General features: G+C 57.0%; 1 protein-coding gene across 4 annotated transcripts; it reads left to right on the top strand.

Moving 5' to 3' along the window:
* The first annotated feature begins 2,995 nt into the window (after positions 1–2,995).
* On the top strand, positions 2,996–11,681 carry MBD3 (methyl-CpG binding domain protein 3). 4 transcript variants are annotated; one of them, XM_019657281.1, is made up of 7 exons: positions 2,996–3,171; positions 6,770–6,894; positions 7,266–7,425; positions 7,954–8,091; positions 8,506–8,596; positions 8,975–9,152; positions 9,932–10,109. In XM_019657281.1, exons 2-7 carry the CDS (start codon positions 6,875–6,877, stop codon positions 10,017–10,019), a joined length of 675 nt encoding a protein of 224 aa, XP_019512826.1. In that variant the 5' UTR covers positions 2,996–3,171; positions 6,770–6,874; the 3' UTR covers positions 10,020–10,109. The 4 variants fall into 4 exon arrangements, with proteins under 4 accessions (XP_019512826.1, XP_019512823.1, XP_019512824.1 ...); XM_019657279.1 differs by having other exon boundaries at positions 3,003–3,171; positions 9,967–11,681; XM_019657278.1 differs by lacking the exon at positions 6,770–6,894 and having other exon boundaries at positions 2,999–3,267; positions 9,967–11,681.
* Positions 11,682–14,417: the final 2,736 nt, after the last annotated feature.

Here is a 14,417-nt window from a genome sequence, read left to right as displayed (position 1 = left end):
TAGAGGGTAAAGGGGTCAAATACAAGATGACAGAAGGAGACTAGACCTCAGGTAGTGAACACACAATGGAGTATACAGATGTTGTATTATACAGTTGAGTACCTGAAATTTATATAATGTTAACCAATGTTACATCAATAAATTGAAGTTTAAGAAATCTAAAGGTGAAGACAGATATTTAAAAAGAAAATATATCTGAGTTTGCTTCTGTGAAAACCAGAAAAGTGAAAATCTAATAAATTCAAGTTTTAGTACAAATATTTAAGCTTAAACTATTGAGTTTTAATACAGCTTCAATATCTTAATACTTTTTCAATCACTTTACTGTTCTGGGGGAAAGTTAACCATTAAAAAATGACAAAAACTTATACCATGGTTCCCTGAAAATAAGACCTAACCAGAAAATAAGCCCTGGCATGATTTTTCAGGATGCTTGTAATATAAGCCCTACCCCAAACATAAGCCCCAGTTAAGATCATCAGCCAGACATGACTGTTTGAGGAAATGCCAATTTTTGTACATGAATAAATGAGTAAATGTAGACTGTTGGGGCAAAAATTAATATAAGACCGGGACTTATTTTCGGGCAAACACGGTATAAAGGAAACATTTTGGGCCGGCCGAGTGGCTCAGTTGGTTAAGAGTTCGCTCAAGAGTGCGAGCTCTGAGAAACAGGGTTGCTGGTTCGATTCCTGGCCCGAGCTGAGCTGCCACCAGGTGGCAGGATGGTTCAGCTAAAGAAAAAAAAAAAGACACATTTCTCATTTTGTCTTGGTCTCCAAAATGGCTTGGTACAGCCCTGTTCAATCCTGTATTTACTTAAAATTTTGACATTTTATTCACAGTGATTTTTTTGTGTTCACTTTGAATTGTTAAAATATTGCATTAGATACCATTCATTTTAATGACTGAGGTATTTGGCACCCCCTAAACTTGTGCCTCAGGAGAGTACCTTCCTAGCCTCATTTTAGCTTGCAGGGACCTTGGAAGTATCTGGAGACATTTGTGGTTGTCACATGGGTTGGTGCTCCTGTCATTGAGTGGGGGCCAGGGAGGCTGGTCAACCCCCCACAGTACCCAGGACGGCCCCCCCCCACAGAGGATGGCCTTGGGGGGAAGGGGGAACAGACCCTGCCATAGAAAGCCTTTTAAAGGTTCCTCATATAGCACCTTCAGGTTTAATTCCTATTTTTTCCATTGTGGAGATGGACAGGAGAGGGTGTCTGCTGGGGTACTGAGCCAACCAGCCTGGGAAAGGGGTTTATTTCAAAGGAGCAAAGTGCAAAGAAGGCCCACCAGAAGGGGAGGAGTGGGAAGCCCTGTCCCTCCCTCCTGGGGTCACGTCCACTCTCCCAGACAGGCCGTCATGCCAGCACACAGGACCTCTAGACCAGCCCCTCAGGGGATGATCCCAGGGGCCCAACTTGGGCCAGATTCCCTGAGAAGTGAGGGTTGGGGGCCAGATTCCTGAGAAGGCAGGAGCACACAGGGTCAAAATCTTGTGACCCTACACCACACCCTCATTAGGATGGTTACTATTAAAAACGAAAACAAAACCCAGAACATAGCAAGTGTTGATGAGGACATGGAGAAATCGGCACCTTAGTGCACTGTTGGTGGGAGTGTGAAATGGGGTAGCTGCTATGGAAAACAGGGTAGCGACTCCTCAAAGAATTAAAGGTAGAATTACCACGTGACTGAGCCATTTCACTTCTGGAATTCCATTTCTGTATATACCCATTGAAAGCAGGACGCGGGAGATTAACACATTCCTTTATGTCTTCACATGGTTTCGCTGATTATAATGAACATGTTTATCTTTGTAATTACAAATTTTAAAATAAGTCGTACATACTGGAAAACACACCTAGCAGTTAAGAGCAGTGCCCTCCATGGAAGCCCAGGATCCCAGAGTCCTGGGTTCGGGCCTTAACTCTGCAGACAGGAATCTAAGGCATCAAACCAGCTTTGTACCTGCTGACCTTCCGTTCAAGGTGCCCGCCTGGCCACTTAGCCCTTCAGTCTGTGAGGGAGCAGCCTTCTCACCAGAGGCAGTAGCTGTCTGTCAGCTGCCCCTTGGGGAACCCAGGAAGGTAAAGGGCATACGGAATCATGAGAAGTTGCACTCACCGGAAGACTTTAAAATAAACAAGTGATACCTGCCTGCTGTGGTCTTGGGTTTCCCGCCCAGGGCCTGCCTCCAACCTGAACAAGAATTACCGTTTGGGCTGGGAAGACACCTGTGGGGGAGAACCAGATGTGCAGACCACCCCTCTGCCTCCTAGGTGGAAGTCTGTGGACTTCCCACCTGCATCCTCCTCACTCACCCAGAGAGTGCTGTCAGGGAGTCCAGCCTGCCCCTGACACCGGCCACAGCTCTGCCCACTCATTCAGCAATCTTAAGCTTCTGCCCTGGGCCGGCCAGGCTCTGCCGTGAGGGAGCATTGCAGCCAGGGGAGGGACTAAAGGGGGAATGCCACCTGGATCCTCTGGCTAAAGAGGGGAAGGTTTTGGAGGGAGGGAACAAGGGGGTACGAGAGAGAGGTTCCATTGGAAGGTCTTGAACCCCCAGACGACAGATGGTAAATGAACCAAAGTGGAGGTGAGGAGAGCGGGGGCGTATTCCCGGATTCTGAGGCATCAGAAAAGCGTTGGGTAGGGCTCGGGGTGGTCACCGACAATGGCCACCAGTGAAAGAGACTGGACACTGGGAGACCAGGGGGGCTGCAAGACAAAGGCCCGGAAGCCAGGCAGGGACGTGGAAATAGGCAAGCGGCGTGCAGTGGACGTAGGCCGCTCGCGGTACCCGGTGTGCAAGCGCGGGTTGCGAAAGCCGCGTGCCGATGCAGGCCCCGCCCCTGCCCACATGCTGATTGGCGCCGCTGCCGGGGGGGCCGGGACTTGCGCGGCGCATGCGCAGCACGCGACCCCGCGCGCGGGCGGGTGGGCGGAGCGGGCCCCCCGAGCGGGGGCTGGCGAGCGCGGGGAGGGGGCTGAGAGGGCGGCAAAGCCGGCGCGCTCCCGGCTGGGGGTGGAGGGAGGGGGCCTGCGGGCCGGAACAGCCACGGCAAGTAGCGGCGGCGGCGGCGGAGGCAGCTGAGGCGGCGGCGGAGACCGGGGGTCCGGGCGGCGGCGGCGGGCCGAGGAGCCGGGCGCGATGGAGCGGAAGAGGTGGGAGTGCCCGGCGCTCCCGCAGGGCTGGGAGAGGGAAGAAGTGCCCAGAAGGTCGGGGCTGTCGGCCGGCCACAGGGATGTCTTTTACTATAGGTGAATGAACGTGCCAGCCGGGCAGGGCCCCAACGGGCGCCTCCCAGCGGCCTCTGCGGCCGCCTGGGCACCCCGACCCGGGCTGCGACCTGGGCCCCGCGCGTGCGTCATGCGTGCGTGCGTGCGTGCGTACAGTCGCGCGGCGGGCGGCTTTGCCAGGGAGCGTGCGTGCCCTCGCGCGGCGGCCCTCCCCCCCTCGGCCCAGTACGCGTGCGTAAGCGGCGGGGCCCTTTGGCCCAGTGCGCGTGCGCCCGTAGCGCGGCCGCGTGGTACGCGGACTGCCTCTGGGCGGTCGGGTAGCGGCTTTTGTTGTGCGGCAGCGACAAACCTGCCAGCAGGCCGAGGGGCACTCAGCGCGGGCCAGACGCCGCTGGGAGGTGGGGGTGGGGGCTGGGGTGTCCCTCTGATCTGCGTCGCGCGCTCTTGGGGCTGCGCGCAGCCCGATGTGGGTGGCGATTAGGGGTTTTGAAGAGCAGGGTTTTCTCTGGTGGCCCGGGAGGACGTGCTGGGAAAGTAAATTCCTTGTCCTTTCCCAGGGTGGCCAGGCCCCGGAGCTGCGTGTTTTTGAAGGGCCGCCCCTCCCCATCTTTAAGCGTGTTCCGAGGGTACCAATCCCCGTGTGTCGTGTCCCCTCCATTCGCAGAGATGTGGGAACGTGAGACTGTGAGCCCCGCACGCACCTCATTGGTCTGGGGCTTTCAGAGTTTACCCCAAATTGGAGGGAGGGGCTGCCCTAGGCGTGGGAGAAGTGGCCGGAACCCCCTCCATGGAACGAAGAATTAGTGGGAGGCTCGCAGCCCAACCCCATACAGTGGGCCACCTGCTGCTTGCCTTCTCCCTCCCTTTTATTTTTCCTGGTAGTAGATGCTTTTGCTTCTGAGTCAGCTTGAAGGGCTTCCTTCCCTTTGCTTTAGGTCCCTGGTGAAAGAGCGAGCTGGATACCTGCCACGTGTTAAATGCCAGCGGGTGCTGGGGGTTTTGCGGCCGGTGTGGGCCCAGTAATTGGCTGGGTGAGGCTGAGGAGAGCTAGAACCGCCAATCCATCCTCCAGCACTGGGGACTACCGTGGACCTTTGGTAGTCCCGTTTTGGAAGAATGAGTGAGGGAAGTGAGCAAGGAAAGGATGGTAACTCACCCAGGACAAGCTGAGGATCTGGTTTTAGAAAAGTGCAGGGCAATGATTGGGAGCAAAACTGGACCCCCAGATGTGTACTGTAATCGGCTGGATCCTGTAACTTAGGCATTGACACTATGGCACTGCAAGCAGCTGTTTTTTAGGGACAAGTGTGCATTCTCCGTTGCCACCTACTGTGACATCACTCCCATGCTGGTTCTTGAGAAAATCTAAATCCTTGAGTTTTGTCCTCCTGGGTCAGTAGATTTGCCCCAGGCTAGGAACCATTGGCCTCATTTAGTTCCAAGCTTACTTGTGTGTTTGCTTCTTTGTTTTAGATCCAAAGGCTGAGGCAGGCCTTTGCCTCTAGTTCTTTGTTAATTTAACAAATGCCTCTGTGGCACCTGTTGGGTGTCTGGCACTGCTGGGTCCTGGCCATTCAGCAGGGAGTAAGACCCCGGACCTCCTCATGCTGAGGCATCTTCATTTTATTAATCCTGTAGTTAACAAGTGGTGACATACGCTGAGAAGTGCAGGGATCTGATTGAGGCTAGGGCAGATCAGGGAGGGCTTCTCTGAGGAGATGACACAGCTAATCCCTAACAGTGGAGCTGTCCAGGCATCAAGAACGCCCTGTGCAGAGGCCTGGGGAGGCAGAGAGCTGGCTGCAGCTCCAGCTGAACCAAGGCCAGCGGTGGCTGGAGTGCGGTGAAACCATCATCACCCCACCTTGTCCTCAGTCTGAGGCCCCAGCCCCGAGCAAGGGGGTCTGGAGGTGGGGAAAAGCTCCACCCTGGAGCTGGACAGACATGAGTTCAGGTTTCACACAGTTCCACTGAGAGTCGAGGGACTGAAATGGGAGAGGAGGGGACTTGGGGTCCGGTGCCACTCCCAGGTCTCTGGTCTGAGTGACTCTCCAGATGTCACCATTTCACTGGTGGGAGATCTGGGGGGATTGGATACGAAACTGTAGTGTTTTCTGGAATTTGGGTTCCTGGCCTCCTGGAGCCCCTGCTGAACCAGGTGACTGGGCAGGAGCACTGATTTTCCTGGCTCTCTTAATGCAGAAAGGAGTCAGACAGACCTGGCCCCTGGTCCTAGCCCTGCCTTTGGGAACACACAGGCTTTGGTTTCCTGGTCCAGAGAGTAGAAGGAAGTGAATGTGTTCTTTGCAGGACTGCCATGGAGAGATGGAGTGACCCCACAGATTATCACCAAGGAACTCGTGCCCACCCACCCCTCCACCTTGATGATGTGGGCCTTGCTTCGCTCCCAGGGTGTGCCACGAGGAGAGGGTGGCAGGGTGGGGTAGCTGGGTGTTTTCTTTGTGAAAACAATCTCACCCCTTGACATTTTCTATCCAGGCAGGAAATTGAGGACTTGGGAGAAGTGAGTACCCTACCTAAGGAATAATTCTTTGAGACGTGTAGAATAGAGAGGACTTTTCCAGAAGATCTCATTTTAAAAGTAGAAATATACTTAGGAAAAGCAGAAGGGGCCTAGCATATCAGCCTACTTACCTAGGCAGCAGGCTGAGGTTGGCCATAACCTGCTGCACCTTGATATTTGGGCCTCACTGGACAATGCGGGTCCAAGCCTCCTTCTGGCCATGGTGTGGAAGCCCACTCACCAGTCCTGGTGATCCTCAAAGCAGCCCTTTCGACAGATGAGAAGCGGAGGTGGAGGGAAGGAAGGGCCGAGACCAAGTTTCTATCCCACATCTTGGGCCCTGGGTTCCACGCTGGGTGCCAGCTCCTATCCCCATGATCAGCCACACTCCACGGTAGGCCTGCTTCCAGAGAAAGGCCACAGTGTGAATATCGGGGACATACCGGGTTCTAGTGCTCACCTTGCCCAGTAGGAGGTCCCAGCAGGGGCCACACACCCTGGGTTTCCTTCTGGCTGGAATAAGTCCCACACTGCCCTCTGTTGTCCCTCATCTGCCGTGTGCTGGGCCTTCTGGAGTAGGGCTGGAGGGGTGAGGCGTGCACTTGCTCAAATTAGGGGCTTGTCCTGGAGGTTTTCAAAAAGACACCCCATGCCCATTAGCTGTCACCTCCCACTGCCTGCCCAGCCCCTGACAACCATGAACCCACTTCCTGTCTGTGGATGTGCCTGTTTGGACGTTTCAGATAAATGGAATCACACACTGTGTGGCCTTGTGTGTCTGGCTTCTCTCACTGAGCACCGTGTGTTCAAGGTCCATCCACGTTGTGGCGAGTGTCAGCGCCTCCCTCCTTTTCACAGCTGAGTAATATTCCAGAGTGTGGATCGGCCACGCTGTGTGTTTGTGAGACTTTTGGGCTTGTCCACCTTGTGGTCGTTGTGAATCTGCTGCTGTGAACATTTGGGTTTGTTTTGCATGAGCATATTTTCATTTCATTTCAGTTTGAAGAACTGCTGGGCTGTTTCCACAATGGCTGCGGGCTAGGCGTTGACTACACTGTGCAGTGGCCCTGTGGGTGGGCATCGTGTGCTAGAGGGCTGAGCAGCATGCAGAGCTTCACAGCCAGGTCCTGACAGTGGCTGCTTTCCAACTTTCCTGACAGGTCGTGCCTAGGTGGCTGTTTGGGGTCCTAGTCCCAAATATTAACATAAGACTTTACCACCCAGCCCCCCAGGAGGACCTGTAACTACGAGGATACTGCTGTTAGGGCTCGTTCCTCAAATACTTGCTATCTTTGGGTCTTTTCTCAAGAACAGGGCCTACTTCTGTTTCTGGAATGATCTTGAAATGTCAGCCAGGCTCCCAGAACTGGGCCCCATCCTTCTATAGGTCTGGGCATGTTCATCCCTGCTCTTGGCCTCGGCGTCTGCGGTGGGCCCAACATTTAGGGGGGTTGCCCAGCACATCCTGTAGCTGCTGAGCCCTCTCCGTCCGCAGCCCAAGCGGGAAGAAGTTCCGGAGCAAGCCCCAGCTGGCACGGTACCTGGGCGGCTCCATGGACCTGAGCACCTTCGACTACCGGACGGGCAAGATGTTGATGAGCAAGATGAACAAGAGCCGGCAGCGGGTGCGCTACGACTCGTCCAACCAGGTCAAGGTGAGCTGCCCGGTGCCACCCTGGGGTAGGGGTCACCACTTTCGACCCACTGTGGGTAGGAAAGCGCTGATTCCATAATCGAGTTCACTTGCCCCAGTGTTGAAGTCATAAGGACTCGCTGAGGGAGGTTTGGAGACCACAGAAACGTGTAAGGAAGATGAGACACCGTCTGTCATTCTGTCCCTGAAGCAACCCCGGCATGGTCCCAACTGCTCTAGGGCACCCCATGATGCTGTGGCCCCCCATCTCTGATGGATGTATGTTCAGGGGGACTGTGTCCCCTGTCACTGTCCCGGCAGCAGGACAGAACTGGCCAGGGTGCCCCGAGCCCACACTTCACAGAGGATGAGGTGCAGAAGGTGAGAACAGGACAGGTGTCTGTCCAGAGCCCCACTGAGGGGAGCAAATAGGCAGGGCCTGGACTTAGTATTGCCTCCGGGTCCATGGGTGCCATGGGGTGTGCTAGTAACTGGAGGACACAGGAGCCAGGCTCTGGGGACCTGAGTGCCAGCGTGCATGTCTCTGCAGGGCAAGCCTGACCTGAATACGGCCCTCCCCGTCAGGCAGACGGCTTCTATCTTCAAGCAGCCAGTGACAAAGATCACCAACCACCCCAGCAACAAGGTGAAGAGTGACCCCCAGAAGGCCGTGGAGCAGCCCCGGCAGGTGAGCACACGCTCTGCATGCACGCACACACACCTGTGCCAGGCCATGGTTGGCCTACTTTGCTCTTAACCTTCGGTTTCCTCCTGAGCTCAGTCCGTTCTTCAGAGCTAGCGTCTTTGTGTTCCTCAGCCCAAGTGCTGCAGTCAGGAGTGGTCACCCCAGAACCGAGTTCCGTGGGGAGCAGATCCCTTCCCTGGCCCTGCCTGCCACACAGACAGCTGCTGTGGCATTTCAAGCCTCCTCAGGCCGCTGTCCTTAAATAAGTGACTGAGTTTTGTGAGGGTTGTTTTAAGTAAAACAGCCCCAGCCAGTGCAGGGAGTCAGAGGCCATCTTCCCAACTGCCCTGGCTCAGCTGCATGAGGATGTGGGTGGCCATTCCGTGGGCTCATGTCTGTCTGTCTGTTTGGTGGCAGCTCTTCTGGGAGAAGAAGCTGAGCGGCCTGAATGCCTTTGACATCGCTGAGGAGCTCGTGAAGACCATGGACCTCCCCAAGGGCCTGCAAGGTAACCCGGGCCCCCAGGGTGGATGGGAGTACCCTTTCCCTCCAGCCTTGGACCAGCGGGGCAGCTGTCTGGTTCCTGGTCAGCATCAGCTTCCCAGCCTGCATTCCTGGGCCTGTAGATGGCCTCTCAGCTCCAGCACAGCACAGCTGGGAGCAAGGTGGAGGCTGGATCAGCAGGATGTGTCTGTCCTGGGGGTCCCAAAAAGACTCAGGGTGTAGTTTTGCTTCTGCACCATAAACATGCATCCCTGAGCACACAGCATCGTCCTTTTATGTCGTGAGAGCAGCTGCCTGCCTGTAAGGGGGGTTGGGGAACAAAATCGGGCTGAGGGACAAAGGTCGGTGCCTGGTGGTGACTGCCCCTCCTGCACCCCTGCAGGTGTGGGTCCCGGCTGCACAGATGAGACCCTGCTCTCGGCCATTGCCAGTGCCCTGCACACCAGCACCATGCCCATCACTGGGCAGCTCTCGGCCGCCGTGGAGAAGAACCCCGGAGTGTGGCTCAACACGGCCCAGCCCCTCTGCAAGGCTTTCATGGTGACCGACGAAGACATCAGGTAGCTGCCCTCCCACCCTGCCTTCTGGCTTGGGGCTGGTGTATCTCCAAGTGCTCAGAGGGTGTGAGGCCTTCACGGTGCCTGCTAAGGGGATGGGTACTGGCTGTGGTTGGGCATAGAGGAGGGGGCTCCAGGGAGTGGCAGGGAGTGTGGCACGTGACAGGAACAGGAAGTACTGGGGTAAGAGGTGAAGCTAGATACGGCCCAGGGCCTGAGTTGCTGGTGCCCAGCGTAGGTGGACTCCCCGTGAGAGGCATCTTAGCAAAGCACTGGTATGAACTGGCACCAGACAGGAAACAGGCAGACGTGTGGAAGGGGAAACACACCAAGACTTCACAACGCCAGTGCACAGCTGAGGGCACAAGAAGCCCGCTCTCTAGGGGCCCCACACAAAGAAGGGACTGGAAACTAGAGCAGCCACAACCTACTCAAGTGATAGCAAAAGAGCTCTCATATACACTAGACCACAAGAGATGGGCAGAGAGGCAACCGCCTGTGCTGGGAGGGGGAGAGTGGCCAGGTAGACCGGAGCTGACTGGGGCAGTGCCCAATGAGAGGGGGCAGGCAGTAGAGTGGAGGTCAAGTGTGTCTAAGCACTCGGGGCCCCCGGGCCCGACACAGTGGCATGCACCATCCAGAAGGCTGAGTCAGGGCCACTTGCTTGAAAGCAACGTGGGCTGCAGGCCGGGGCTTGAGGAGCCTTGGTCCCCAAAGTGACCAGTCCACATATGTCTGCATGTCCCTCCCTCCTGGACTCGTGCCCTGGTCTTCGGAGACAGGGACATGCCCTGCCAGCGCGTCCGTGTATCCCCAGGAAGCAGGAGGAGCTGGTGCAGCAGGTCCGCAAGCGGCTGGAGGAGGCACTGATGGCTGACATGCTGGCCCACGTGGAGGAGCTGGCACGGGACGGCGAGGTGCCATTGGACAAGCCAGGTGCCGATGAGGACGAGGACGAGGACGAGGAGGAGGAGCCCGACCAGGATCAGGACATGGAGCACATCTAGAGCACGTGCAGCCAGCGGGCAGACCCCGGCCACAGGATGCATTTGGGCAGTGACCACAGGGAGAGGGATGGTCCCCGAGTCCTTGGGACCTGCCCCGCTCCGGGTGGAGGCTGTGCTGGGAGAGCTCCTGTCTCCCTGGAGGAAAGAGCTCAGGGTGGTCTGGCCCTCACTGGGGCACTCATGGCCCCTCCTTGTCTTTCCAGAGGCCCTTTGTGGGGTGCCTGCAGACTCGGCCCTAGCAGTTTAGGGACTAGGCTGGGGAGGAAGGTGGCCCCCCTCCCCTCCCAAGCCTGTCCCCTCTCCCAGGAACAGGGGCACTTCGGGGGCATGGCTGGAGGATAGCCCCCGCCCACCTGACACCCCACATTGGCTATTCTCTGAAGGGTCCAGCGTCTAGAAGTGCCAGGCTGGGCCAGCTGGGCCTGGGCCAGCTGTGCCTCTGTACTCGCTGTCACTGCCCTCAGCTCCCCACACAGGGCAGCCTACACAGTTCCCCATGGGTCAGAGAAACGTTCTTCAGCAGTCTTGCCTCCGTCTGCATGTGAGGGACAGTCCTCTGAGCCAGCCTGTCGGTCCTGCTGGAAGGGGGTGCAGGGCAATGCCCCTTGTGCCCATCCAGCCGGGTGAAGCCATGATGCTCAGAGCGTGTCCAAAAGCAAGCGGCACAATCCAGACATTTTTCCTTCAATAAATCAGTGGTACAAACAAGGCTGGACATCCCCTACCTGCTTAACCTTTTGTGTTGCTGCACGTGGACGTGAACTCTGGCCTTCACATTTGAAAACCTGTCAGCAGCCTGGCAGGCTCTGCCTCAGCTTCAGCCACCTGTGACGGAGAAGGACATGGACTGCTCACAACCGGGAGCACATCAGGGCCAACCTCTGTGCCTGTTTCCCCTTGTATAACAGAGATGGTGATGTCCAGGCTCCTTTGGGTTCCTCATCTCGAGGTGCCTTGTATGGCTAAGCATTTCCAAGTTCCCATGCTCAGAACAGCAGCCTCCTGGGAGCACTGGGGACAAAGGTTGTCAGAACCTTTCACCTCACCTGTCCCCTGCAGACCGGGTACCTTGGGCAAGGGGTGCCACCCTGTCCCAGCTGTTGTAACTAGCAGCCTGTGACTCCAGACACTTTCGGCAATCAGGCTGCAGGTAGACATCCAGATGGGTGGGGGTGGCATGAGCCCTTCGGAGCTCAGAAGGGTTGCTGCCAGCTCGCTCCCCGAAGGACGCTGGCACAAGCCATTGAACTGACCACATCTTTCCAAGTCAAGTTGAAGCACAAATCCTGAGAACCAAGAAGGCTGTCTGAGCACACCTGGCAATCCCTGTGCTGCCCTATGGGCCTTGGTGCCTGGGCCAGGCCACCACAGTTCCCAGGAAGGTACCTCCCGAGGCCAGAGCTTCACTCTGGGAGGGAAAACCCTGGGTGGAGGACTGACTTCTGCCAGCAGAGGGTCTGGGTGGAGGGGCTGCAGGGAGACTGCTGTAGGCAACGACTGAATAAAGCCATCTCAGGCGAGCGTGGTTGGAGCCTAGGTCAATCTGAAGACCAATGTTTGTGTCTGGGATGGGAGCCTCACCCTGGCCCTTTGGGGCCTGTGTCCCATGTTTACCATCTATCCTGGGCTGGGTGGCGACAGAATTGGGGACAGCAGGCCTGTCCCTGTTAGGGCAGATTTCCCTGTGGCCCCAAGGACCCCAAGGCACAGGCCGCCTGACAGTTCCAGCATTTAGTGTAAAGCTGGGAGTGGAGGTTTCCAACAGACACCTGGAGCCCCCAGTGCAGGCGTGGGTGGGTCTTCAAGGACTTGAACTGCCCTGCAGCCTCTGGACCAACACTAATAGGTCAAATGGCCATTGCTAGCCTCTCTCCCAACCTAAAGTCTGGTGCAAGAGTTGGGAGGACCCTCACTCTTTGTCCAGCTCCCCAGGTCTATCGGCATCTCCCCTCACCTCCACTGCATGGAGTCTGTCCATCTGATTCCACCCACCCACACAGACACACACACTCTGGCCCCTCCACATACATTCTCTTTACAGTCAGCCCTCCCCACACACCCAGCATTGGCCCCATCTTCCAGAGGGGAAACTGAGGCTTAGGTTAGCAACTTGCCCAGGAGCACCAGCTGGAATGGGGTTGGGTCTGAGCTTGGGTCTCCCCAACTCCAGCACCCATGCAGCTAACTATACCCAGTCTCTGGCCTCGGGACCTCAGATGAGATGGGCCTAGGTCCCAGCGCACTCAGTGGTTCCATGTGAGGATGGAATGCTCCAGCCCTGCCACAGGGTCCCCCACACCACAGAGCCTGTCCTGACACGGAACCAGCCACCTTTCCAAGCTTGAGGGTCCCCCCTGAGTGAGACCCTCAGGGGCAAGGGCAGCAGGGTTTCTGAGCCAACGGGTTAGAAGCATCCTCACCACGGACCCTGAGCCACCCTCATGAGACCAGGTGCCCAGCTGCCCCCAGCCCAAGGCGGAGTTTTCTGAAGCACCTGCACCCAGCCGCTCATCTCATTGGGACACCGCCTCACCAGTGTGAGCCTCCTGTGGCTGCTGGCACAAATCATAAACTTTGTGTTTTAAACCACACGTTTATTCTCTTGACAATTCTGGGGTGAGGAATCTGATACGGGGTATCAGGGCTAAACTCAGGTGAGGGCAGGGCTGGTCCTTCCAGAGGCCCCAGGGAGAACTGTTTCCAGCCTTTTCCAGCTTCTAGAAGGACCATGTCCTATGGTCACAGCCTCTTCCATCTCTGACTCAGCCTCCTGCCTCCCTCTTGAGGACCCTGTGATGACACTGGGCCCCCCTGTAATCCAGTGTCGTCCCCATCTCAGGGGCTTTGACTTAATCCCACCTGCAAAATCCCTCGGCCACGTGAGGCAACATGTCCACAGGTTGCATGGATTAGGGGTCAATGTCTTTTGGGAGCCACTATTCAGCCCACCACAGAAAACACCCTCACCACTCAACCTCCCTCATCCCTGCCCCACCTTGGAGCTGGGACACCATTCACAGCTAGGGGAAACAGTTTTAGCCCAAGATTAGTTGATCTCAAACTTCATTTACTCAATAAGCATTTATTGAGCGTCCACTGTTACCAGGCCTCTAGCAGGGCTGGCTCAGATCCAGTGCCTGCCCTTCTGGAGCTCAGTTCCAGGGGAGGGAACTAGCCATAAATTATTGTGAAATAATTAGTATACTTCTGAGTGTTACAGTGTACAAAGAGAAATCTGGAACCCCTAAGGAACTTGGGCTGAATGTGGCCTGGTACTCAGGAAAGACATTTTAGGGTGGGGAAGAAGGGTCAGGCTCAGGGACCCAAAGCAGGGGAGTGAGGGTTTTAACTAGGGGAGAGGGCACCTGCCAGGGAAGGCAGTGTAGGTGTAGGAGTGTAGGTGTTGAGAAATGACTGGAGGTGAAGGGCATACCAGCCATGGACAGCTGTGGCTAAGGGACCACATGGGGAGTGGAGACCTAAAACGCGCTCGACTGGCAGTGGACGCCGGAGGGACCAGTGCAGGGCAAAAGAAGAGGGCGACCCCCTGTCCCGCCTGGAGGGCCCAGGCAATTGTCCTGAGATTCAACAGCCAGCCAGGGACCTGGGCGGGGTCCCCTTGCAGACGCCGGCGGACTACCGCACGGGGTCCGTCCTGCTCACAGCCCATTTATCAGGAGAAATCCCATGGGGATACCGAATGAGTCCTTCGCCCCAGAGTAAGTCCACTGCTGGAAGGGACACAGGGCCAGGTTAGCTTTGGAGCTGGGCACGCTGGGCTGGGAGCCTGCAGGACAAGGCGCCAGGCACCCCAGAAGGTCTTCACGTCCGAGGACTCTAGCCGGTGGAAACCAGCCCAAGCCCGGAAGCGCCGACAACGTGGAGAATCCTCGGATTCCGGCACACTCCGTGCTGGGGGATATGGGTGCCAGTGACCTCCCAAGGGGGCCCACGGAGACCGGGCAGGGGGAGGGGCCCCGAGTACGAAGGTCCGCCGGGTCCCTAGGGGTCTTGTGGGGCGGGTTGCCCTGGAGCACAGACAGGCCCCTGGCACCGGGAGGGCGGTCGTTCTACTGCTTCCAGGCGCCACGCGCACTTACCTGCTGCCGGGCCCGCACAGGCGAGCCCGCCAGACCCAACCGAGTGCCAGCAGCCGGCGCGCACGTGACCGCGCCCCGCCCCGCCCCGCGCGTGCGCCCTGCTTGGTGCCCCATTGTTGGCCGCGCGCGCGTCACGGGGGCGGGGGCGGGGCCGGGGCCGG

The sequence above is a fragment of the Hipposideros armiger genome, unplaced genomic scaffold (assembly GCF_001890085.2).
Source record: "Hipposideros armiger isolate ML-2016 unplaced genomic scaffold, ASM189008v1 scaffold_275, whole genome shotgun sequence".
NCBI lineage: Eukaryota > Metazoa > Chordata > Mammalia > Chiroptera > Hipposideridae > Hipposideros > Hipposideros armiger.
Note: the sequence above shows the minus strand (reverse complement) of the source record. Positions and strands in the feature narration are given on the sequence as shown.